Source organism: Protomyctophum bolini (genome assembly GCF_963924005.1).
Source record: "Protomyctophum bolini genome assembly, chromosome: 14".
Lineage (NCBI taxonomy): Eukaryota > Metazoa > Chordata > Actinopteri > Myctophiformes > Myctophidae > Protomyctophum > Protomyctophum bolini.
This window is the reverse complement of record NC_137875.1, coordinates 28,435,736-28,463,070: the sequence shown is the minus strand read 5'-3', so window position 1 is coordinate 28,463,070 and position 27,335 is coordinate 28,435,736. Positions and strand designations below refer to the sequence as shown.

The 27,335-nt window shown below is 44.2% G+C and overlaps 1 protein-coding gene across 1 annotated transcript in view; it reads right to left on the bottom strand.

The window, feature by feature from the left end:
* The window catches only part of ehbp1 (EH domain binding protein 1), a 191,363-nt gene that overhangs the window by 46,891 nt on the left and 117,137 nt on the right, over positions 1-27,335 (bottom strand). The window contains exons 16-19 of the mRNA XM_080782946.1: positions 20,658-20,793; positions 9,746-9,903; positions 4,892-5,030; positions 2,811-2,914 (exon numbers count right to left, since the gene is read on the bottom strand). Of these exons, the coding sequence (XP_080639072.1) occupies positions 2,811-2,914; positions 4,892-5,030; positions 9,746-9,903; positions 20,658-20,793 (537 nt within the window). The remainder of the gene's footprint in view (positions 1-2,810; positions 2,915-4,891; positions 5,031-9,745; positions 9,904-20,657; positions 20,794-27,335) is intronic.

Below are 27,335 nucleotides of genomic sequence, written 5' to 3'. Positions count from 1 at the left end.
ACACAACTGTGTGTGTGTGTACCCCCTCCCTTCTTTCCCCCCACTCCTTCCTTGCGCGTTCTCGCTCTATCGGCGAAATATTTTTTTTTTCCTTGGCAAATCAATTTTACACATGATCAGCCCACCACTGCTGCCTCCCTGCGCTCGGCCCGGCCGTAATTAAGAGCAGGGAAATTACCATATATATTATATTAATGCAAACATCATTCGGCAGGTAATTCTTGGCTGATCGGGATAATGGAAAGGTTCAACACCCATTAACCCATTCTGGGCGGGAAACCCTCTTGGTGTTTATAGCATTATGTCATGCTTTAGCTATTGAAAAATAACAGATCTACAAGTAGCGCCGTGGCCCAATAGAGATAATTCTGGGGGTCCTTGACATAAAAAGGTTGAGCACCACTGACAACTATTAGGATTTAGAAGCCTTTTTTTTTACCGACGACAGTCCAAAATGGGTTAACCCTGGGGCCTGGGCGCTGGGAAGAGGAGTGTGTGTGTGCACGCGTGCGTGCGTTTGATGGTGAGAGGGTGTGCATGTGTGTGTAGACTAGAGAGTGGAAGGTGTGTGTGTGTGTGTGTGTGTGTGTGTGGGTGCACGGGTATTAAGTATATATAGATAGATACAGAGTCATTTGTGTGTGTATATAAAGTGCGTAGTTACAGAGTAGTGTATGTGAGGGTGTGCACGTTGGCGGGGGGTCTCCAGTGTCACACGTGCACACTCAATTGTGATCACACAAACACACACACAAATTAGACCTGTCTGAACTGAGTGGTTCTGTACTGTACTCTTATTCATACTGTACTGTACTCATACTGTACTCACAGTGTACTGTACTGTACTATACTGGTACTGTACTATACTGGTACTGTACTGTACTATACTGTACAGTACTGTACTGGTACTGTACAGTACAGTACAGTACTGTACTGGTACTGTACAGTACTGTACTGTACAGTACTGTACTGTACTATACTGGTACTGTACTATACTGGTACTGTACTGTACTATACTGTACAGTACTGTACTGGTACTGTACAGTACTGTACTGGTACTGTACTATACTGTACAGTACTGTACTGGTACTGTACAGTACTGTACTGGTACTGTACAGTACTGTACTGGTACTGTACTATACTGTACAGTACTATACTGGTACTGTACACTGTACTGCTCAGGTACTGTACTTTGTACTGTACTGTACTACTCGTACTGTGCTGTACTGTACTGTACAAGCCCTCCTCCCTGACCTGTGTGTGTGTGTGTGTGTGTGTGTGTGTGTGTGTGTGTGTGTGTGACGCTGCTCAACAGTGCCATCCAGCGGTTCTGCCGCGATACTTCCGTGTTCACACAGACAGACAGACAGACACACAGACACACACACACACACACAGACAGACAGACAGACAGACAGACAGACAGACAGACAGACAGACAGACAGACAGACAGACAGACAGACAGACAGACAGACAGACAGACAGACAGACAGACAGACAGACAGACAGACAGACAGACAGACAGACAGACAGACAGACAGACAGACAGACAGACAGACAGACAGACAGACAGACAGACAGACAGACAGACAGACAGACAGACAGACAGACAGACAGACAGACAGACAGACAGACAGACAGACAGACAGACAGACAGACAGACAGACAGACAGACAGACAGACAGACAGACAGACAGACAGACAGACAGACAGACAGACAGACAGACAGACAGACAGACAGACAGACAGACAGACAGACAGACAGACAGACAGACAGACAGACAGACAGACAGACAGACAGACAGACAGACAGACAGACAGACAGACAGACAGACAGACAGACAGACAGACAGACAGACAGACAGACAGACAGACAGACAGACAGACAGACAGACAGACAGACAGACAGACAGACAGACAGACAGACAGACAGACAGACAGACAGACAGACAGACAGACAGACAGACAGACAGACAGACAGACAGACAGACAGACAGACAGACAGACAGACAGACAGACAGACAGACAGACAGACAGACAGACAGACAGACAGACAGACAGACAGACAGACAGACACACACACACACAGACAGACACACACACACACACACACACACACACACACACACCTAGTCACGTGTAGGAGTGGATGGCACCACTCAATAATAGCATTCCTATACCCACACACGTGTCTCACACACACACACACACACACACACACACACACACACACACAAGTTCCAGTTTGTCCAAGTTCAAACACAGGCTAAAAGGTGTGCTCATCAGCGTGACTCTGCAGGAGTATGCCTTCTAGAAGAGGGTCTCTGCATCTCTGTGTGTCCGGAGCTAATCTGGCCCTGCAGGCTACAGTAGTCTCAGTTTTTGACTTTAATTAATTTTATAATGGAAGTCAAAGGGCTGGGCTGAAACTGGGCTGAAACCTTGCCCTGCGTCATAGATATGTCATAGGTTGACGTCATAGGTGACTGATGTCCCATATCCACATTGGAGTCCCAGTGTTCCCATGTGTTTGTTTAACATCCCTTATGGAACAATTAATATTTTAACAGAATCTAATTCCTTTAGAAGTGTGCAGAATCTAACTGCCGAACTCATAGTGACAAAAGTTGTATTATATAAAGCCTTTTAGAGTAGAGTCTTTTATCAGTTTAATCTGGTCTTTGACAGGGTGTTGCCGCGTTAGTGAGGCATGTGAAGTGGGTGTGTGCTGTGTGGTACAGTACATATAATGTAGTACATGTGAGTGTACACTGTGAATATGACCTGATTCCGGATGAAGATGACCTACCTCTTCTTCAAAGGGTCTGCGGAGGATGTCAGACTCTGACAGCGTTCCCCTCTCCTCTCCAGCCTTCTTCAGGTCCTCGGGAATGGACTTCTGCCTCTTCACCTCTGGAAGGATAGAATGGTGGGTTGAAAGGACCGAGAGCCAATGTGACAAAGACCTTGATTGTGGCCTTGACTCAAATATTTTCATCCCCAAACGTGAAGGGGTACTTCACAGCTGGCAGATGCTGCAATAACTAAAAATTAGCACTATTTGTACTGCAGAAAAACAAATATTTTAAATTGGCGCCGTATGACTAAAAAACGAATGTAGTCTTAGAGTGTTTCGTCAGGTTAATTAAATTGCTATCGACCGCATATTACTACAACTAGCATAATGTTTTGCGCACCTCCCTTCCCACTGTTTCGGTTCATTGGAGGCGCTCCAGAGTGAGACGCTGGGTAAGGGACTGCCCGCTGGGCAAGCAGTGCTGTCGAGCGCTACCTCTGCCTCTCACGGCTAATCAAGCTGGGTTTTGAGGACAACTGTGTTTTTGAAAAGCTATTATCGCTTACAGTACACACAACAGAAACCAAAGAATATTTCAAGAGGAAGAGATCACAGTAAACATCCTAAGCCTTCTTCCTCTGCACTGTGAGGAAGATTGCGGGTTCTGTTGCAGTCAGCCTGCACTTGCATACTGGCTGAAATCAACGTGACGCTGTCTCACAAGGGATCTAAGTCCAGTGAAGTCCGGAAGGACTGAGAATGAGATCTCCTCACAGACTGTATGCAAAAGGGTGAGTTCCAATTCAAATTACACAAAAACACAGATACGTACACAACTGCATAATCATATTCAACTTCATGAAGACAGGATTTGGTTTCAAAATCGGTGAAGTGTCCCTTTAATCATGGCTTTCAAGGATGCATGGCAGTGCATCTCTTATTTTCACACCTTCTACTTGATTGTGACCTTGACCTTTTTGGCACCAAATGTTACAATTACATTTGGGCAACCTACTGATCATTCCCATGTAGTTTTGTGAATCTGTTATTTGTATTGTGCTAACATTAACAGACAGGACAATACCATGCGCTGAAGACAGGATACAAATAGATGTTTAATTTGGTTCACTGCTGGTATTAACCCATTTTGGACGGGAACCCCTTTTGGTGTTTTAAACATTATGTTATAATTTAGCTATTGAAAAATAGCAGATCTACAAGCTCATAGCGCGCCACCGAGTGGCGCGCTACGAGCTTGTAGGTCTGCTATTTTTGAAAATTCGTAAAAATGCGGCGCAAATCTTTGAATATATATTCTTTCAAAGTGAATGTTTTTAACTCTAAAAAATGGGTTAAAAGCCATGCTTTGGATGGTTAGTATTTCTATTGTTTGTTTCTCTCCACTGTGTTTCTGTAGTTCCTTCCTGACTGCACCCCAAGCATCCCCCCTCTGTTCCTCTTCAACTCGTCCAAAACGCTGCAGCCCTGCCGTGTGTTCAACCTTCCCAAGTTCTGTGGTGTCACATTTCTCCTCTGCCGCTGGCTTACTGTCCCCATACCTGCATCTAATTGGTGCTGGCCTACAAAAAAATCAAAAATTACAAAGGGAACCACACAGCTCCAGGGTCCACTTCTCCCCCCAGGACATAGGTCATCTCTGTACCTCTGCTTACAGCCCCGTACACTACCAGACGACTAGCGTGACTGCCACCGGTCAGAAGCTTCACATTGAGCACTTTGGCTTGGACTGACGTGAACTGCGAACTCTGCTTCTGCGTGACCCCAGAAGTTGCAGAAGTCTTATCCAGTCCAGCACCTGAAAAGAGCTAAGTGGAGGTGCCACAAACTGGGAGCATTTCAACGAGGACGCCAAGGGGCTCTACCATGCAATATCAACCACAGAACAGCCACCCCTCCAAGCTACAATGAACATACTATTCGTCTCACGGACCGCTGTAACCGATTGTGGATATGTGGCGACTGGCAGGTACTCTGTCCTTGACCTAGGCTGAACCATGTGCGCAGACTAGGAGTGTTGGTTCTTCCCGGGCTGAAGTAGTATGAGCGGTGTGTGTGTGTGTATATATCCGTACCTGGCCGTGTCTCCACATACTGGCTGAAGGATTTCAGCTGGGTCTTTCTGACAGCAGAGTCCTTGTTGAAAACCACAGGGTTCCGCAACCTCTCTGTTGCCCTACGCAGCCGCTCTGCACGCAACTCCTCTGCATTGTTCTGTCAAAACACAAACCGGAAAGTCACAAAACAAATACAGTAAATAGGGTTCTTGTTAGAAGACAAATACAAACAAATACATAGAACAACATTAAGACAATTCCTGAAAAGACCTGCATACAGTAAAAATAAGTATGTGTGAGCGCAGCCGCGCAGTTTTAGTATCAAATGATTGACTCTGTAAAACAATGTTGGCAATTATTCTGCTGCTCTACTCCACATCCTGTGTATTAGCCAGTCTGTCAGCTTCTAACAAACACTTAGATCTGTTCCCAGCCTCTTATTAAGCTGACTCTACAGGATTTCAGACTTCCTCTGTGATTATTGCCACCAAGCGTGCACACGTACACGCATGCAGCCGAGACAAATTCAATAGAAGTTGATATGTTTGCTCCCATCTCTGCTTGCTTATTTGTGAAAAGCCTACACGCACGAAACGACGCACACACACACACACACACACACACACACACACACACACACACACACACACACACACACACACACACACACACACACACACACACACACACACACACACACACACACACACACACACACACACGCCTTACTCAGGAGAGAGACAAAAAGAGGCAATTAACTTGACTTTCAACGAAACCCCTCGCCAGAAAATATATTCAGATTATGCAAAATGCCCCCAAAAAGCGCTATTGTTTTCAAAGTGAACATGTGTTTAAAAAGCTGCACGCTTGCTTCTCCCGCTATCGAAGACGGCACGCAAAACAAACTGCTTTATTACCGCAGCCTCCCCAATATGCCAAGCCAAGTGTAAAAGACACCGACACTGTTTAGACTGACGCACTGGCTGCGCTAATAAGACTCTGTTTAGACTGACGCACTGGCTGCGCTAATAAGACTCTGTTTAGACTGACGCATCGGCTGCGCTAATAAGACTCTGTTTAGACTGACGCATCGGCTGCGCTAATAAGACTCTGTTTAGACTGACGCACTGGCTGCGCTAATAAGACTCTGTTTAGACTGACGCACTGGCTGCGCTAATAAGACTCTGCAACGTGTAATAAAGTCGACAATTAGGGCAAAACATGTTCCACCGCTTGAGATGGCATAAAATAGGAAAGGAGGGTGGAGAGAGAGAGAGAGAAAGAGAGACCCTCTAATAGAGATGGTGGGGCTGACACACACACACACACACATGCATGATAACAAAAACACACACACAAGTAAAATACAAGCACACTGAGGGCCACATTTAGACGATATATGGCATGGTCTAAAGCATACAAGTAGTAAGAACACACACATGCATAAAAGAACGCACGCGTGTGTGTGTGCGCGCGCGCGCACACACACACACACACACACACACGATTCTAAAACACTGCTGGCATTAACCTCCACTCCATGTGTCATTACACAGTAAAATCCATAGTGTTAGTTTAACCCATTTTGGGCGGGAACCCCTTTTGGTGTTTTAAACATTGTTATAATTTAGCTTATCTGCCATTTTCACACTCCTGAGTTACGATATCACTCTGGATTGTACAGCTTCTCTCAAACACATAGATCTGTTGTCGCTCAATGATGAGGCCTGACTCTTAGTGCTGCATCAGTGTTGATTGGTTCAGATTGCAATACCTTGCAGAAGACTGTTGATTTAGCAAAACGGCAAATCCCTGGAGAGAGCCGATTATGGACAGACTGAGACTGGCTGCACGGTACAATTCTCCAGTGTGTTAATCTAACTCTGAGAGCATACATATGGAACCAAATAGACATGGAATTAAGGATCCTTCTGGTTCCACCTGTACACTCAAATGGATAAATGAACAGAGGATTTTACTGTCCAAAGCACTATGGCCGTTTACTTCATTGCATCTGAAACCGAGACACCTCATTTCAATAAGAATACGTTAACTGATTTCATTTAGAATTATTTGACATAACCATGTTCATTTCCCGTTTTATTTAACACTTACAGCACTAGCATTTATTGAAGAATTAGGATCTAATTCACGCCAGCATTTTTTCCAGTCAAGCTCTTACTTTGAAAAGCCACATTTCCAGTCTATCAGAAGTAGTATTAACCTAGGAAGCTGAACAGGCCTTGTTTACAATATGAATCCAAACCGGGGCACTGGAGAGCTCCACATCGTCAGCTCTGTGCCGTCAAAGAAACGTTGTTTTGACCAAAACACCATCTGGCACAAGGAATAGGAGATACAGGCGATTGAAAGAAACAGATAGAATGGATTATTATGGCGACGACTATCTAAGATGGGCGATCCAGTGCTGTGCTAACAACATAGCTAGCTAACCGGCTAACGTAAGTAGCATTATGGCTCGATCCATCGAATGCACTATAAAAGCGCAATTGCCATTAATCAACGGCAATGGCGGTAAGCGTAGTATAAAAACTTGAACTTATAACTCATAAAACATTGTTTATCTTTGTATATAACCAGGTTAGTCCCAACTGAGTTGAATCCCTTCTTTAATGGAGACTATGAGGGTCAAAGGGGGCAGCATGTAGACAAACATTACAAGATTACATGATGTTACGTGCTGCGCAGAGTCGCAGACATACAAGTACGCGCACGCACGCACATGCATGCACACACACCTCCTAATATGGCAACACCTCCCCAGGCCGCCTAACATTTCCTCTGAAAACAAACCAAACAATCTGTGGCTTTATCACTCCCAGAGGAGTAGGATCACACGTGTGCATGCATACACAGTACACACACACGCTCGCTTGCACTTCCAAAAACAGGCACAGGGCACATATGGAGACAGACACTCCTGCACACACAGATCCACACACATCAGCATGGTGCTTAAATCCTCCCAGAGGACCGAGGGTGCTAACTGCATACAAACAAGCGTGCACACACACACACACACACACACACACACACACACACACACACACACCTGCCCTCTTGGCTACCCCTCTGACCCCAGTTTCCACGGTCTGGGGCAGGCAGATATTGGGGTAGCCCCCCCCCCCCCCCCCCCCCACCCCTTTCTATTTCTTGTTTTCTTGCCCTCGCTCCATCTCTCTCTCTCTCTTATCGCTGCTATCATCGCTGCAGTAAGCTGCGGCTGTGGTGATTCAGTGGTTTGGAGGTGTGTGTGTGTGTGTGTGTGTGTGTGTGTGTGTGTGTGTGTGTGTGTGTGTGTGTGTGTGTGTGTGTGTGTGTGACTAATGTTGCGGTCTGCTGAGCGGCGCAGGGCCTTATCGTGCACCACCGAGGCTGCGCATACACACAATCACTAATGAGAGAGAATGTGTGTGTGTGTGTGTGTTGTGTGTCTCCCAGGGGCCGTTCCACCCGCCTCAAGGACTTTTGGGATGCCAACCGCTCTCGGGACAAGGAACAGTTTATCCTCCTTTTGTAAGGAGAGAAGAAGAAAACACACACACACACACAAACACACATAAAAACAAAAATAAATAATCCACACATGCACGTAATCATGCACCTACGCAAACAGCACAGATTCCACATTTTGGCCAAACTGTTGTATTTGGTAGTGTATATGAAAGTCTAGGCAGATGGCTGACTGTGGCTTCAACTAACAATGAAATATTATGCAGTAAAAAGGAGGCCGTGAACTAGGTCTGAATATGAACGATATGGGTATCTTTACTTGGCCACAACACCATTATACATTTTTAGGAGGCCGTTTGGAAACATCACCTGCTTTTGGACATTTTGATTCTGGTGGTTAATTGTGCATGACATTCCAACATTGCAGTGTGGAACAAGACATTAACAGGGTGATGACATACAGTAGCCTATTGGACATGAGTTCACCGCTATATGTTTTCATATCGTCTCTCTTGCCCGTCATTGCTCTTAACCACATGTAACCTGGCGTGTGACTACTCTGAGGCGGACAAGTCAGCACGACAGAGCCGTTATAATGAAACGTACAACTTGTGAAAAATGAAAATAGCTGAACAGCAAGTTCAGAACACTGTGGGGTAGAGGTGATCTCACTACAATAATCAGTGCTACAAGAAAACGGAATCTTTAAAAGTTATTTTCAGATCAAACCATCATCCTCATCCTCTGTCATCACCAAGGCAGAGAATCAAAAGATGCACGATGCGGCCCGGGCCGCTGGCGTAGCGGTCTGGGCACCTTAGTGCACTCAACAGTCAAAATCAATTAAACAGATGTTAGGACTGGAGGTCTGCAGATGACTGTCAATAATATTTTTCTCTCGTGCGTGCGTGCACGCACACACACACACACACACACACACACACACACACACACACACACACACACACACACACACACACACACACACACACACACACACACACACACACACACACACACACACACACACACAGACACAGACACAGACACAGAAAAGGTCATAGTCGATACATGAGCAGTCATTATATGCTATGCAGAGCATTATGATGCCAGTGTGAGTGTCAGGGTTTGGGCCACATTCATGTCCATATGAGAGGGACAGAGCTTGACGTGGACACATGGACTCCTGTCATGACCAATGACAGACAGCTCAATAGAACCACATCGATTGGAATGACCCTTTGATGCTGGGGAGCACATGGGAGAGGGTGCAGAGAGAGAGAGAGAGAGAGAGAGAGAGATAGAGAGAGAGAGAGAGAGATGTAAACGTAGAGATGTGTTCAACCTGTGTGTGTGTGTGTGTGTGTGTGTGTGTGTGTGTGTGTGTGTGTGTGTTACCTCCTGTCCGTCAGCAGGGCTGATGGGGGAAACAGAGTAGGTGGGAGAGGAAGAGGAGGAGGTAGATGAAGGGGAAGAGAAGCCTTCTCCTCCTCCTCCTACCACCCGAATCTCTACTGGCCTCTTCATCTTCAAGTCCATGTGCTTACTGTTCACACCTGGAGGAGGAGAGGAGAGTTAAATAGCAAACACATGTTTCCATACCTAGGTACCTGGTACTGTGTGTCAACAGGTCATGCTTTTGGTTCCCATTCAAAACAAGTTGAATGAAGTTTGAATTCAGGTCTCATTTCATAGCCTGGCTGATCGTGTGCGTGTGTGTGTCACACACACTCCATTTCTGGCTGAGTCACGGTGACTCTGGCCAGTACAACCCAGTGTGTACGGCTGTTCAAATTCTGTTCTCACCACTTGGCTGTCCTCTTTGCACCTGTCTCTCTCTCTCCCTCTCTCTCTCCCCCCTCCATTCCATCTCTCTCCATCATCCCTCCTCCTCTGCCTTTCTCTGCCTCCCTCTGCACTGTAAAATCCTGTTAATTTATCCTATTGTAACATTAACACTGGATTTTTACGGTGTAGATGTTGGACTGCCTGAATCAATGTGCTTATGTGTACATGCACAGTAATCCTGAGTGGAAAGGTCCTTACACATGGGAAGCGTGGCGAATAAACACTCCAAACGTTTGCTGTGAATATTTCACTGCTTCATTCATGGGCTGATGCTTTAATTTAACGTCGTTTTGAAAAACAATTGCGTCGATTAATATATATATATATATTCATGTTCTGTACAGATGTACTCATAACACAAACAGAAGTTTAAATGTGAATCAATTGCACAAAATAAATGCTACTGGTGTGTAATGACCTTAAAGGTATATTTAGTGATTTCGTTTAATTCAAATATCACAATTTCTTTTGTTTTGTTGTGATACTCCTTCCTACTATAGAGTGTGCTGACCATATAATGAGTTCCTCCCTGTCCCCAGTTAACCCCTGGGGGTCAAAAAACCTTAGGTTTCGTTTTTGGATAGATGGCCTTCATCCAATCAGGATAGAGAGGGGCCTTCCGCCAATCATGATCGAGTGGGTGTGGGCCTTGGTGTGTGTGCTGTCGGCCTGTCGCGTGTCCCCCCACTTAGTGCGTGCCGTGCATGTGCACATCTTGTTAACGGGGCGGACCGGGGGGTTTTCCAAATCACTGAATGCTCCTTTAAATTGAATACGTTACACATGGGCGTGCATGCAGTGCACATGAACACATGCTACTAAAATGAGGACTGCAGAAGTAACGATATCTTTCAGGACAAAAACGTGGCAACAGAAGACCGAATATCAATTCAACTCCAGTGTAATAAAATCACAACCGCCCATTGCTTTCAAGACTACACTCGCATTTAAAAAAACAAATCCCTAGAAAGAACGGAGAGAAGAAACAAACCCAACACACAGAGAGAAACAACAAAACAACACAGAGATAGTGCTGCACTTCAAAGTAGAAGCGAGCGTCAGTCTGTTTTCATGTGCATGCGTCTCTTCCTTTCTCCTCGGCTATCTCACATCAGCAGGAAAACAAATAAATGAAAATTAAAAGCTAAATAATTAGTTTACCTCTGAAGAGTGAGTGCTGAATGCTTCCCCGCAGATGGGGATTTATTGTTTTGTCTAGGGAGCAGTTCTCATAGTTTGTTAATTATTGTTTGAAAGTTTTGGGGAATTGAAGGAGGGGTGTGTGTGCGTGCATGCGTGTGTGCATGCGTGTGTGTGTGTGTGTGTGTGTGTGTGTGTGTGTGGTGCACCAGGCTTAGAGGGGAAAGAGTTTTTTGAAACGACAACATGCGTTGGGGTGAGAGGGTGAATGAGTGATGATGTGACTGAGTTAACATGCAGGTGAGTCACAGAGAGCAAATTCATGGTTTGAGTGAGTGCATGCATGGGTGAAAAGTCAGTGAGCGAATGAATTAAATAATAATCAGTATGTAAATGAGTTATATCAAATAATAACTAGGTAAAGTGCCCCTTTGGGGCACAGGTCTCCACCAGGACAGGTCAGGTTGTGGCCTCCTGGTGGCGCCATAATAGGCCAATGCTTACGCCTTGGATGGCAATTGGATGATTTGTTCCAAAAATGTGTTTTGCAAAAATCCACCTGTTGGTGGTGCTATAACAGGCCAATGTGAAAAGGGTAGGACATATTCCTCAGCCTAGTAGGAAAGTCTGTGAAAGATTTCATGTAAATTGCATGCTGCGTTTATGATTTGAGGCTTTTTGTTCAAAACAGGCCAATCCTGCAAAGTTTGAAAGCCAATGTTAGCCAATTAGGATGGAATATGAAATATCGGACAGATACGCTTTGAACACTTGACTATAGAGATATTGTGTAACGATTTGCGGGATTTGGAGGAGTAATATATATTTAAAAAAAGTCGGCCTCCTGGTGGCGCTACAACAGGCCGTTCATCGTTGGCATCCAAGGAGTGTGCGTGCAAAATTTGGTACAAACCGGGTTAACGGTGCCGGAGATTAGCTGTTAACAGACGGACGGATGTACACACACGGACTCACACACACACGGACGGAGACAATAACAAAAAGTACATGCAGGCGGTCTGGTTAGAAAGAAGACAGGTGTTGCTAAGGTAAAAGACCCATCTGGTATAAAGCTAAACTGTTTCCCATCGACACCCAGAACTATACAGTAATATCGTCAGTTGCAAATGAATGAAAACTGAGGATTTTACTGTGTACATGTAGAAAATGTTCCTGCTCATCAACATTCCATTGGCACGAACAAGCTCACAGATTTTTAGTTTTGTAAGGAGGTGTAAGGCCAGTGACTGTTTACAATTTCTTCAATGAAAATTGCCAAAAAGAGAAATTCTACTCAATCTCTAGACATGGGGGAAAGCGTACATTTTGGAAACGTGTAATTTCGTCTTTACTGAGTAGGGAACTTTATACCGGATGGTTTGACCTTCCTGTGAACGAAGCAAGCCAAGCATGCAGAACCACACAGCCCAGCCAGTGCAGCCTTTACCCAGAGACGAAAGCGCAGAAGTGGGGTTAGTAAGCTCCAGGGACCCCTGTGTGCTGGAGGTGGTCGGGGTAGTGGCCTCAGCGTGCGGTGGGTTAGTAGCTACAGCAGACGAAGAGGTGGTAGGATCATCCTCCTCATCATCATCATCATCATCATCATCAAAGAGGTGGTCTTCCTCAGCCCTCCCCTCGTTCTCCTCCTCCTCCCCCCTTTCTCCATCAACACCACTTTCATCACCTGTAACACCATCCAACATGACTGGAGGAAAGGAAAAGGGAAAGGAAACAAGGAAGACAGAAAAGAGAAAGACGGAGGGAGCAAATAAAGGATTGGAGGAAGGTGTGAAGAAAGGAAGTAAGGAAGACGAGAAAGGGTGAATTAAGAAATGTGGGAGGAAGAAAGAAAGAAAGAAAGAAAGAAGCGGCGAGAGGATTGATGGGTGAAAAAGCAAAAAGCAATGTGCAGAGAACAACGTGATGGTTAGTACAATTTAATCTGTTAATAACAGAGTGTATTAGTACACATTAGTTAGAGAACTAGGAGTGTAAAAGGAGAGTGTAGTCATAGGTGAGCAGATCTGAAATATATTATAAGGCCTCTGTGGTTCTGCACACCTTTATTGACCTTTATTTATTCAGGGAATACCACTGGGGTCCACATATGTCGCCGGATGTACACACACTTGTGTGTACATCCTGGGTTGAAGTTAGATTGTGTAAACATGGAACTTCAATCAAATTCAAACCAAGCTCGAAACCCTGCCTGAAACTTTGTATGAAAACCTCAAGGCACTCATAGTGCACTCATAGTGCAAATAGGCCAACTACAGGAGAACACTGCAACACATTGTGACGTTGCTGTGAGCTTGACTCACAGCACACTGTTTGAGAACCACTTCCACATAGCATTATTCAATTGTTCAGCTCACAAAGATAAAAATAAATAAAAAATAGAAACAAAACCCAAACCTATCGGACTAACAATCTCTCCAACCAAATTGATGTTATGAAAAACAACAGGCTCCACTTCACTGACTAGAAAGGACTGCAAGGATGGGATATGCCTCTATTGATCTGTGTGTGTGTGTGTGTGTGTGTGTGTGTGTGTGTGTGTGTGTGTGTGTGTGTGTGTGTGTGTGTGTGTGTGTGTGTGTGTGTGTGTGCTTTATTCCTTATTCAAATATCTGCTGTTGCTTGCTTTTTTCCCTCTTTTCAGATAAAAGAGGCAGGGCAAACAAAAAGTGAGACGTGAAACATGAAAACACAATATTCCCTTAATCCTCCCATTGGGCTGTGCAAAAGCAACGTCTCAAATCATCAAAACAAGAAAAATTACTTACATACACCAATCTCAGAGAGTCAGAGACACATAAAAAGAAACTATGCACAGCATTTGACATCCCGGCTTCCCTCACTTATGTACTACAAAACAAAGTGGCAGAGAGAAAGCGAGTGAGGAGGGCGAACGGAAGGTGTTAGACACAAAGAGGTACAGTAAAGACAACAACAAAGAAAAAAGAGAGAGACAAGGTTGGAAATGACGAGATCGACAGAGGCATAGGAGCAGAAGAGAAAAAGAGGGGAAGACTAAGAAAAACAAGAGGTTAAAAAGGAAGATTTATGCTTAATTTCATGTCAGTTTGTAGCATGTCGAAAATAGCAGATTCACAAGCCTCACATTGAACTTATAGGCCTAAATGTGCTGTTTTGGGTTTACACTGCGTGAAACCAAGTATAAATGAGGGGAGAGGTAGCATGAGAGTTAAATGGGAGGGGCAGATAGGCATATTCTGTGTTCTGTCTCCTCTCTCTCTCTCTTTTGTTAATTTGCTGGCCGCGAAGCGGAGCGTTCTCGCTAGAGAGAGAGAGAGAGAGAGGGACGAGTGCTGGGGCTAGGATTAGCCGTTCTGCTCGGCAGGCCTTGTGTATCAGGCCCCACAGCATTTCTCCTCTCTCCTGCTATACTCTCTCCATCCCTCCTTTTCTCCAAACTCCCATTTTTAATGAGATCCACAATTAGCTTGATTCAAAAGGGCTGAAGAAGCACATAAAACCAAACGGCCTTCTCCCGCTCTTCTCCCACCTTATTGTCACGTCCTCTGTATGTCACCTTGTCCACTCTCCTCTCTCGCCCTCTACCTTGCTTTCCTGTGGTCATCCAGCCACCAGCTAGCGAGGACCCTCCCTCTACCTTCCTGTGGTCATCCAGCCACCAGCCAGCGAGGACCCTCCCTCTACCTTCCTGTGGTCATCCAGCCACCAGCCAGCGAGGACCCTCCCTCTACCTTCCTGTGGTCATCCAGCCACCAGCCAGCGAGGACCCTCCCTCTACCTTCCTGTGGTCATCCAGCCACCAGCCAGCGAGGACCCTCCCTCCACCTTCCTGTGGTCATCCAGCCACCAGCCAGCGAGGACCCTCCCTCTACCTTCCTGTGGTCATCCAGCCACCAGCCAGCGAGGACCCTCCCTCTACCTTCTTGTGGTCATCCAGCCACCAGCCAGCGAGGACCCTCCCTCTACCTTCCTGTGGTCATCCAGCCACCGGCCAGCGAGGACCCTCCCTCTACCTTCCTGTGGTCATCCAGCCACCAGCCAGCGAGGACCCTCCCTCTACCTTCCCGTCTCTCCAATCCCTCATTCTTCCCTTCCCGTTGACACGGCCTCTACAGATTTCTTTGCTCGGTTCATGTAAACAATGAAGTATACAGCTTGATAAAACATGGCACCACTTCTCCATTTAACTCAATGGACTTAGCCACCCTGTTCTTTTTTTTAAAGGTGTAGTGAAATGGATGGTGTTCTCAAGCTCAATATAAGATTTAAATGGTTAAGCAATTCTTCCTCCGCCTTTCACATTAAATGCCCTAGCAACCGTAAATCTCTACATCTGTTCCACCCGATTAACAAGCGAGGATGTATAACATGTCAGAAGCCGAAACAAATCACCACAGAGTCCTAATAACGGCCATTACCATAATAACCGCAATTTACGGCAAAATGGAAATCCATGGGAGTTCTTCAAGGGGGAGGGAGGTGTTCACCAGCCTCTTGGAAAACGTTATTAGACGCGGTAGTTCTTGTTCATTAACAATTACAGGGGCATGAGACATATAACACCCATTCTTGAGATAAGGGACAAAACTTTTTTCAAACTGGATTTTTTTTTTTTTTAAGATACATTCAAATCAAATAGATGTATTTGTAGACACAGGTCTCAACTACCAATCTTGAGAAGGAACAGGTTTTTCGCATAACATTTCTTTCTAAAATGGGACATTTATGCACTTAATACCTGATTCATGTCAACTCCGTCAGACACACTAAAATCCCTTTTAATTGAATTTTATCATTTCAACAATAATATAAAGTCCTCAGTTATCTTATAATGGCTTTCAGTAATCAAGTTAAGTAATACAAATCTTTTAATATTATTTTGTTCCAATATCACACTATTATGAAATATCCAATTTCTCAAAACCGTCATTTCAACCTTTATTTTCAATATTATAACATGAAAACCATGTAAAAAAAAAAAAAAATCATCATTACGTATCATTTCAGTTGGTGTTTCAATACATAAGCACAAAAGATTTGACAGCGAATTTTCTATTTCTTTGGAAATTAACAAAAACATCACGGGACGAACGTCTGACGGAGTTGACGAACATCTGACGGAGTTGACAAGTTTAACTGATTTAGGTTCTAGACCACCTAGGATCTTGATTCTGGTGACTAATCCCACATTTTCAAGGATGAGGAATACAGTGGTACTATTTAGATTTGCCCTGTGAACATGGCAGCCATTTTTCAAAATGGCCGCCAACTTTCTGTTATTTCCCAATAACTCAAGTTCTACACCACCTAGGATCTTGATTCTGGTGACTAATCATACATTTTCAAGGATGTGGGATACATTGGTACTATTTAGATTTGTCCTGTGACCATGGTAGACATTTTTCAAAATGGCCGCCAACTTTCTGTTATTTCCCAATAACTCAAGTTCTACACCACCTAGGATCTTGATTCTGGTGACTAATCATACATTTTCAAGGGTGAGGAATACAGTTGTACTATTTAGATTTATCCTGTGACCATGGATGGTAGACATTTAAAAAAATGGTGGACCTGCTATTATTTTACCAATTTACTCAGGGAATATTATCAGAATAATATAAAATCTGTGAATACATTTCTTACCAAGAATTTTCTTCACCAATGTTTGTAAAGGTGTCTACTAACATATCCCACATTGGTTTCTATTTGACCACCCTAGGGGCATGTTTGACAGCTGCTGAAAGTTGGGTACCATCAACAAACAATATAAGGCTAAATGTTTTAAATTTCATTATGCTTTAAGTAGCATGTCAAACTAGGGGCTTTTCATGATTCTGGATCCATTCCAAGCATTAGTTTTGCACAAAAAACACTACGTTGGCTAAAAACGGCCATAGCCATCATCACAGATGTGATGAGGTCAGCACATGTCGGCACATTTGGGCAAGTGGCTATGGCCAAACTAGGGGGTCTATGGCCAAACTAGGGGTCAAACTCCTTGGGCTAAATTCGGTGAGGTGAACAGTGAGCAGTGAACAGTGAGCGAAAGACTGAAGACAGAAGATTTGGCTTCAGGACCATCAGGCAGGATGTGCAGACACTGAAGGCATCAGTGTCTTTCTCTGTGTCCCCAGCATGTCAACCAAAGCAATGTTACCAAATCAAAGGAGCCTTCACCTCATGTCACCTGGGGCTGGGTGAGCAATCGTATCCTGTATCTAAACTCACAACTAAATACAGACACTTGGCCAGACTGCCGTTTGAAAGGGTCAAACCCCTCATCCTGATTGGGGAAGACCACCCCACCTAATCACACCAACCGAACAAGTGAGGTTGGGGCCTCCAGGTGGGCCAGCAGCCATCTGCACAAGACTGGGCTGGACCCTGCAGGAAAGCAATCTCCAGCCAAGACAATGTAAGTTGACTATAACAGAGCCCCAGAACACAGAGCTCAGGAGAAGGATGGAGAAACACTGGCAGGAGGCCACCAAGATACAATGCCCCAGAGACCCAGAGTGTGCCACCACTGGCAATAAGGAGATCAACTGCTGCAGCAAAGATGTCATGAAAGGCAAGTCTCCACCAAAAAAAACCCTGAACCTAATCGGGGTGTCAAGAGACCAAAGTTTCTCCCCCACAGTTCCCTGCAGTGGCCAGTGAAAACTGTGCATCTGTACCTGAAAGGGGCAAGTCAAAGGCCAGAAAGCCCACCTCCTTTTAATGTCCTGTCAGTAGAAACTCAACCTGCACCTGAAATAAGCCCTTACCTCTCCCAGAGAAAGATCATCCTTGAAAATGTAATGATTAGTCGCCAGAATCAAGATCCTTGGTGGTCTAAAACTTTAGTTATTGGTAAAATAACAGCAGGTTGGTGGTCATTTTGAAAAACAATGGCTGCCATGGTCACAGGACAAATCTAAATAGTACCACTGTATTTCTCATCTTTTAAAATGTATGATTAGTCGCCAAAATCAAGATCCTAGGTGGTCTAAAACTTGAGTTATTGTAAAATAACAGCAGGTGGCGGCCATTTTGAAAAATGGCTGCCATGGTCACAGGGAAAGTCTAAATTGTACCACTGTATCCCTCATCCTTGAAAATGAGGTCTTAGTCACCAGAATCAAGATCCTAGGTGGTGTAGAACTTGAGTTATTGTAAAATAACATCAGGTGGCGGCTCTTTTGTAATATGGCTGCCATGGTCACCACGAGACAAATCTGTGATGGCCCCATAGCCAAAAATGTTCCTTAAGGCATGCTCTAACTGTGTGCCAAATTAGAATACTGCCCATTATTCAAAAACAATAATTTTATTGTTTTAGGAACACTTTTGTCAACTCCGTCAGATACACGTCAACTCCGTCAGACACAAAATCTGACGGAGTTGACGTCTGACGGAGTTGACAAAATGGCATTTGTTTTCATCTTAACCCTCTTTAGTACAATGTAGCCATTTTGTTTTTGCTTAATTTTGTTAGCTAAACCTAACCCCTAAACTAAAATAATAAACATTATTTTTGAATTCTTAACAAAGATCATAATAATGTCCTGACGGAGTTGACATGTAAAAGCTGTGACCACATTGTTATCAACATTGTTTGTTTAAAATATCAAACAATTGAATGCTTGTCAGACCAGGTACTCCACTGTTGCAACAAATATAAATGGGACTTGGAAAAGGAGTCTTCAGGCTAAATCTGTCGACAATATTTTCTGATTAATTTAAGACTTTTAAAAAAACCTGACGGAGTTGACGGAGACGTGGGACGAACATTTGATATGAGATATTTAATAGAAAATATGAATTAAAATTAACTGTGTATATTATTTGCTATGTTGTTGACAATCTACTTTAATTTAGTATGTATATTTATGTGATTGTGACAGTATTAGACACTTTTTTGGCAGTTTGAAATTGTGGCCACTTGCTGGGGACAGGCTAAATACAGGCCTTTTTGGGTACAGGGCCTGCTTTTAACTAATTCAGATGGAATATGAAAACAATTATAATGAAATTAAGGGCATAATAATACACAACTGTATTACACTTAACTTTGCAAGTGCTTTTATTTTTATGAATTAATTTATTTTTTACATAAAATAAGGCTCTTATGTGTGGGACATGTTTTTTCCACTTTTGTCCCTCATCTCAAGAATGAGTGATAAATATAAAGACGTGTGACCATTATCAACTGATGTTTGGCATAATACATTTACTCTTTTGGATGCATTCTCAAGGATTAAGCATGACCCCCTCACAGAGCATAATGGGAATCTGGTGGGTGCTTGTAGCTTCAATGTAGGTAGAGGGGTACATGTTTGTGTGTACCTGGAACGGGAGAGGATGTGTGTGTGTGTGTGTGTGTGTGTGTGTGTGTGTGTGTGTGTGTCCATCCATATAAAACCCTTTATATATCAATTTCAGACGAGCTCTGGGAAGACAGCCTTGAAGAAATTAATGTGTGCTCTATCAATTCCAGACATTGCCTTATCCAGTTTCGAGTCATACATAGACTCCATTATTCCAAATTAAAATTACATAACATATACCCAGATATTTCTTCGCATTGTGACAAATGTAATACAATAGATGCAAATCTTCTTCATAGCTTCGCCCTTTGCCCTCGGATACAAAGGATTGGGATATTGGATTAAGATATTTGAGACGCTCTCTGATATTTTGAGTATTCATATTGACTCCGATCCTGTACTAATAATTCTGGGTTTGTCAGACTCCATGCTTATGTTGACGAAAGCACAGAAACAACTCTTCTCATATGGTCTGATTACAGCGAAAAAACTAATTCTGACACACTGGAAGAAGGAAGAGGCTCCTGCATTTAAGCACTGGTTAAATGAAATGACTAGTACACTTCATCTTGAGAGAATACGGTATTTCCTGAGAAACAGGGAGAGACAGTTTGATAAGATTTGGCTGCCCCTTGTCCATTACCTGAGTAGAAACGATTAATAGACAGGATACCATTGATTGGTTGACTACGCCATTTTCTTTTCAGATGTTTTCCATGAGCTTTCTATCATCTTATTATATAGTATGCAATGTCACTGAGCAGTATGGGTGGGAGAGTTAAGGGATTTCTTTATCTTTTTTGTCTTTATTTTTTTATTTTATTATTTTTTATTTCATTTTGTTTCATAAAAAAAGTATTTCATATCATAATGTTTGTAATAATTTATCTGTTCAATAAAAACATATTTGACAAAAAAAAAAAAAACCTTTATATAAAACCACTGGCAACAATAAGTAAGTATATTTGTGAATGTAAGAGTGTGTGTGTGTGTGTGTGTGTACTACTACTAACCCCCAGTAGCCTTGCCCCTGCCAGCAGCAGTAGGGTCCAGAAGGCTCATGTCGGCCATTTTGACCCCGGAGCGAGCCTCTGCAATCAGCTGCCTGGCTCTCTCTCTCAGCTGCCTCCTTCGCTCTGCGTCCTGCTCCTACACACACACACACACACACACACACACACACACACACACACACACACACACACACACTCATTAGTGTGTGACAGGGAGTACTCGGGAGTGTTCACGTTATCATCGCTGTCTGTATTGAGTTTGTAGATCAGCTATTTTTGCTACTTTTGTGTGACACAATAGTTTGACGAAGTAGGTTATTCCTTTATGGAAAAAATATGGGGATAAGTTTATACTGCGTGTACGATGGTGACGCTCGCCGAAAACAGTAGATTAACAAGCTCACAACGTGTTATACCACCAAGTACAACTCAGGCTTTACGGGGAACAATAATTTGGACAAATAATCAATAATGTGCCTGAACATAACAGTACAGTATAAGTTTGTGCACAGCACACTCGCAAGCAAGCACACACGCACAGTGTCACACCCACAGTCAGTCACACACACACACACACACACACACAGTCAGTCACACACACACACACACACACACACACACACACACACACACACACACACACACAGTCAGTCACACACACACACAGTCAGTCACACACACACACACACACAGTCAGTCACACACACACACACACACACACACAGTCACACACACACAGTCACACACACACACACACACACACACACACAGACACAACACAGATACAGACACACAGACACACAGACACACACACACACACACACACACACACACACACACACACACACACACACACACACACACACACACACACACACACACACACTTTATTGAACATCTGTCATCAGAGTAATGAGAGAAATGCCATTTACAGATCCAGCCAATCTGATGGAGCTGATAACACAGACCGCCACTTAGACACACACACACACACTCTCATCACACACAGCACGCAGATTCACACGTACAATGTTTTAACCCAGGTTGTAGGAGCGACATCCCTGCGCGTGTGTGTATGCGCGTGTGTTTACCGCGGGTCTGCGACGGGTTGGACGTGTGCGTGTTGGAACTCTTGCAGCTAGGCAGACGTCGAACACAGGCCTTGCCCATACATAACTAAAAGTCTGCACATACTTTGACTGCGCACATCCACGGGTATGGACTAGTACACTTGAAAGTAACAGACAGGCCTGTGCCGCACGCAGGCAGGCACACGAGAGTGAAGTCATATTCTGTCACTGTGTTCGTGTGTTAATCGGTGTGCTCCATATTGAGCCTGGGGTTTTCGGGCCAGGCCCTGTTGAATGCAACCATTTAACCATTAACAAAACAACCAGCGCCAGCTAATGAGCTACATCTCTCCATTTCCATCTCAATTGTTTGTTTGTTGCCATTGTTAACCGAGGACAATGGGGTGGAATTGTAATGATGGAACCTCCTAATCAATGTGTGTGTGTGTGTGTGTGTGTGTGTGTGTGTGTGTGTGTGTGTGTGTGTGTGTGTGTGTGTGTGTGTGTGTGTGTGGGGGGGGGGGGGGGGGGGGGGGGCTTAATACCCAGGGGGGATGCTCACAGGGGCAGAAAAACACACCTCACAGTGAGACGAGTGAGTGAAAGAAAGGCGAGAGAGTGAGAGATGGATATGTCCTGAGGCACTGAGAACAACAATGCTTCCTTTTCAACATCAGCAAATGTGGAGGGTGGAAAAGTGGACCCTTCTACAGCAAGTTACACCCGGGATTTATCTTTGTACGGACACAGGAAACCAATTAGAGTCTAATTATTAGACCAACACATTCTCACTCTCAGGTCGTACTATAGTGACGAGTCATTTGACTCATTTCATAGTGCGACCCAACTGTCGCACTTCTTTTCAACGTTCCTGGTAGTCCCGCCCAACTGGAATAGAGAAGTGCTATTCTCGCTCTTGCAGTGCGCGTAATAGTTTGAGGTCAATTAAAAACATTTACCGCATATTTCCAAATAGCATCGCTACCGCAAATACCGGCCCACTACCTAATAACCGCCGGAGGGTCTGACACTATTTTGCGACTCGTCCGAATAAACGTCCCCTATTATTTACTGTTTCTTTAGCCACATTAAAATTTTGTTGAATGATCTACAAGCTCACCTCGTGCTGCGGACGAGACACTTGTAGCTTTTAGGTCTGCTATTTTTGGTGCGCAGATCCCAAAAATAAATCTTGGTTCATAGGACACTGGTAGTTTAACTCAGGCCATACTCTATTCTAATAATTCAGTTCTCTATGTGAAGTGTCTATTATCATTAGGTGTATAAATCATGTGTTTTATATGTGTCTTATCAAACGATAAGGCGAAAAGATCGAGTGTCGGGTGATAATGTCCAAACGATTTTAAAAATCATTTTTTTTAATCCATTTTTAATCAAATCTCATAATCTCGTTTTGGCACAGTATAGGGTACAATAGCTATTCACAAAATTATCTTGTTTTGGCTCAGATTGGGTTAAATCAAAGACTTTGCCTGCATGTATATTTACCGTACCTTGCACTAAATAAAACATGCTCGACAGTTACCAAATAATGGCCAGGTGCAGGCCAGTTCTTTTAAACGCCCAGGGTACAAATCGATTTTGCATATTAAATGCCCAGGCTACAATTTGGAAAAATATGGTAAAACCAGTGGGCCGTCAGAAGCTGACCCGGACCATGGGAGGCATAGTGGCCGTGCCTGAGCAGTGCGGCTGGTTTGACTGTGTCAAACAAGTGCCGAATTGTCAACTCCTGCCCCAACTCATCACCTGTTTGACCCAACGGGTGAAAGAATGAGATATTCACATCCTAAACAAACCATGAGAGATTAGTTTCCTGAAGTTCAGACCCTCTCACCAATCCTTGTTGCTTCCCTGCTTTCCTCCTACAGTGCCGTTTTACATTTCTAGACTGTTTTTGGCAAACAATACCAGCTGGATTCACTCGCGGGTCATGAGGATCCCCATAATTAAATCCAGCTTGCTCATATTATCTTCAGGACATGGACATAAATGCATAACACAAACTTTAATTGCAAAACATAAAATCTACGGTTCATGAATGCGTATCGAACCGTACAGTTCGGTTATAAAACTGAAAGCCGCTGCACCCCCAGTGTGCATGCCTGCATGCATGTATAGATGAGCAACTGTCTATGTGACATTTACTCTGTGTAAGTGTAAGTGCGTGCGCAACAACATATATGACTTTTCTTTGAGCGTGATCATGTGTGTTTATGTGGCAGAGAGAGAAAATGTGCGTGTGGGTGTGCGTGTGCGTGTGCGTGTGTGTGTGTGTGTGTGTGTGTGTTTGGGGGGGTGGGGGGGGGGGTTATACATATATAGCTAACACTCCAAAACATCCTAGGTGCATTATTGTCGTCGGCCGTTCGGGGTGGAACAGGAAATGTGAAATTGCCTCCGTCTGTCCAGAGGCTAGGATTAGTGCTATAGTAAAATGCATCTGGCTAGCACTAGCTCAGTCAGCTATGGAAACCCTGATTAGAAAATACACTGTAGGAGAATGTGTTTGGAGGCAGAGGAGGGGAGAGCAAAAGATAGTGAGAAAAGGAATTGTGAGGATTCTTATTGTTGCGCAAAGAAAGACAAATGTGAGACATGATCTTAGTTCTGTTTCCATAACTATGTTATCAGTGAATCACAGAAAGGAACGGAAGTCATCGCTTTGAGGGAAGCTGTTGGCTTTGTTCGCACCACATATCTACCCATATTGTCACGCCCACACCAGTGTGAGCGCACCTGCACCAGGTTCTACGCTGAGTAGCCAAGGTTACTTGTTGTCTCTGCCTGCAGATCAACCCAGTTTAGCCTAGGTTAGCACGCCGTTATTCTTGAACCCGTTATCCTGCCTGTTATTGTATCTGACCTTATAGCCTGTCCCTAGTTATCCCTTGCCTGACGCCTTGTACTTTTGCCTGTTTCCACAACCACTGTGTATGGACCCGGACCGAACTCTGATTTACGGCTTGCATAATCCCTGTCGGAACCGACGCCCCACGGACAGCCTTCCCGGAACCCTGACCCACGCTATCCCTACCAACGTAGGGATAGCGTGCCTTTCCCCTTGACTTTAATAAAACCCGTTAAAGGTTTTTGCTGCCTGCTTTTGAGTCCAATCCTTTCTGGTGCCCGACACATACCGGTATATAAAAACTCACAAAAAACAACATGGATATCTCACAAGAAAAAAAGAAAAACCTAACTGGATCACAAGCACCATGGTTCAGCAAAAATAATTTCACTGGTTTGTTGGATCTTTTACAATGTCTGCACATCGTGGGTCTTTGGTAGTTGGGATAGACAGCAAGGCTACAGTATGACCGCATGCACCAGCTGGGAGAAGGAAGGCACAGGCTCAACCCCACATCTCTGCTAATGTGTGGAACATGTCAAATATGCCCCTGTTCACTCGCTGTCCCCACTGATCCCGTTTGGCTTCAAATTCAGCCACTTTATCTGCCAATTTCAATTCAGCTGCCATTTCCAGGGTTGGGACCCCATTCCTCATCATCATTGAAAAGTGGTGTCAGGCCCGCGGTGACTTTTTTCAGAAAGAACTCTCTGCGACGGTTCAAGTAGCTGAAGTTATGGAAACCAAATACTGGCCAGCGATCTCCCCCTGGATAGGCATCTGACTGCAGTGTATAAGAGAAGGTGCTTTTATCCTTGTATTTAAAAGCTTGAGGATCTCTGCATTAAACGACCTGGGTTGTACTATGTAGGATTGTAGGTGGTGACACAGAAAGCGTGACAGCTACATTTATGTGAGCAACACAGCTCCGCACACGCAGGTCTACAGAAGAACACAAGCACGTCACCCCTAACCACAAGGTTGGGTGATCAAAGCCTGAATGGAAAGTCATAGAAGGAGAGAGAGAGAAAGAGAGCAGGCGGTCGTTGGAGGGAGACATTCTCCACAACAGAGGCCGGACAGGAGGTTAGACTCCTTTTTGTTCAACGGCGATGGCGAGAACAACTGTGTACTGTGTTCATCCCTTTGACTGGCCCCGGACCTCAAGGGGCAGAGGGCCTAAACAGTGGAGTGCGAGGCTGACACTGAAGGCTCCTCTGCGGGGATGGCGTCAGGGGCATGGGACCCTTCTATGCTCTGGAGAGTGTGTGACTGTGTGTGTGTGGAGGGGGGGCGGGAGAGGGGGTTTGATGTGCTTTTCTGGATGAAGAGGAAGAGGATGTGCAGGCCGGGAGGGGGGCATGCACTGCTGGTCATGCATGGAGATGCCACACACATGCATGCACGCACATAGATGCAGACAGATGCACACGCGTAGAGGCACACACACACACACACACACACAGCTGCAGACAGAAACAGACACACAAAGAAAGAAAGAAAGAAATGGACCCACTCACACGCTTGCACACACACACACACACACACACACACACACACACACACACACACACACACACACACACACACACACACACACACACACACACACACACACCTACTTAATGTTAAAGGCTCCTGCCAGTTATTCTGGTAGCTGGAGACATTTTGTCCTGACGGGCAAATTCACGTGTGTGTGTGTGTGTGTGTGTGTGTGTGTGTGTGTGTGTGTGCTTGTTTTAGCCAATTAATTCCAAACCATGTTTACTTTACCGCTGATTATTTTATAAAAGCCCACAATGCAAAACATGAGCGTGCACATCATACATTTTGTCGTAATATATATTGATAAGAAAAAATAAAAAAATAAATAAACTATACCTTCCAGGAAGTCATTGCTTTCCATTTTTTTCAGTACTGTATGAAAATTAACCTGCAGAGATTGATTATTAGCTGGATATAGGTAATGCAAACTTAATAGTGCCTTAATTAAAATAAAATAAAATGTTATGAGAATGATAACATTTGAGAATGATGGGCAGTAACATTTGTGTAATGATTTATAATTTATATTTATAAGCTATAACTAATGTAGTCTTTGTGAGACAGTAGGAACTAGGAAGGCTGGACACAGGGACACCACACTCAGTCCAAATAGTCATTCATCCACTCAATTAAGCAATCAATCAACGAATTAACCAACTGATCAGCTAGTTAATCAATCAGTGGAACTAGTGGACATGTCCAGATAATTGAAAATGGCCATCACTGTTGAGACAAAGAAGTGGTAAAGAAGACAGATATATTTGCGTGCATGCACGCACGCATGCGCATGCACGCACACACACACACAGAATGTGCAGATGGACGGATACAGACAGAAAATGTAAGAGGAAATAGAGGAAGTGCAGAAGAGGGACAGAAAATGACAGCGAGAGAGAGAGTGGTTCAAGAATGTGTGTTCATGAGAAAGAGAGCAAATGTGTGTGAGAGAAAAAGCTGTGTGTGTGTGTGTGTGTGTGTGTGTGTGTGTGTGTGTGTGTGTGTGTGTGTGTGTGTGTGTGTGAGAGAGAGAGAGAGGAGGGCCAGCTTATCGGCGGGCTGCAGACGGAGTGCGCGGATCAATGAGCGAGCGAGGCCCACACTGATCAATGCATTTGATAAGGAATTAAAGAAGAGCCACTGTACACGGCTATCAAAGGAACAGGACATGGCCTAATTAGGATTCCACGGGTG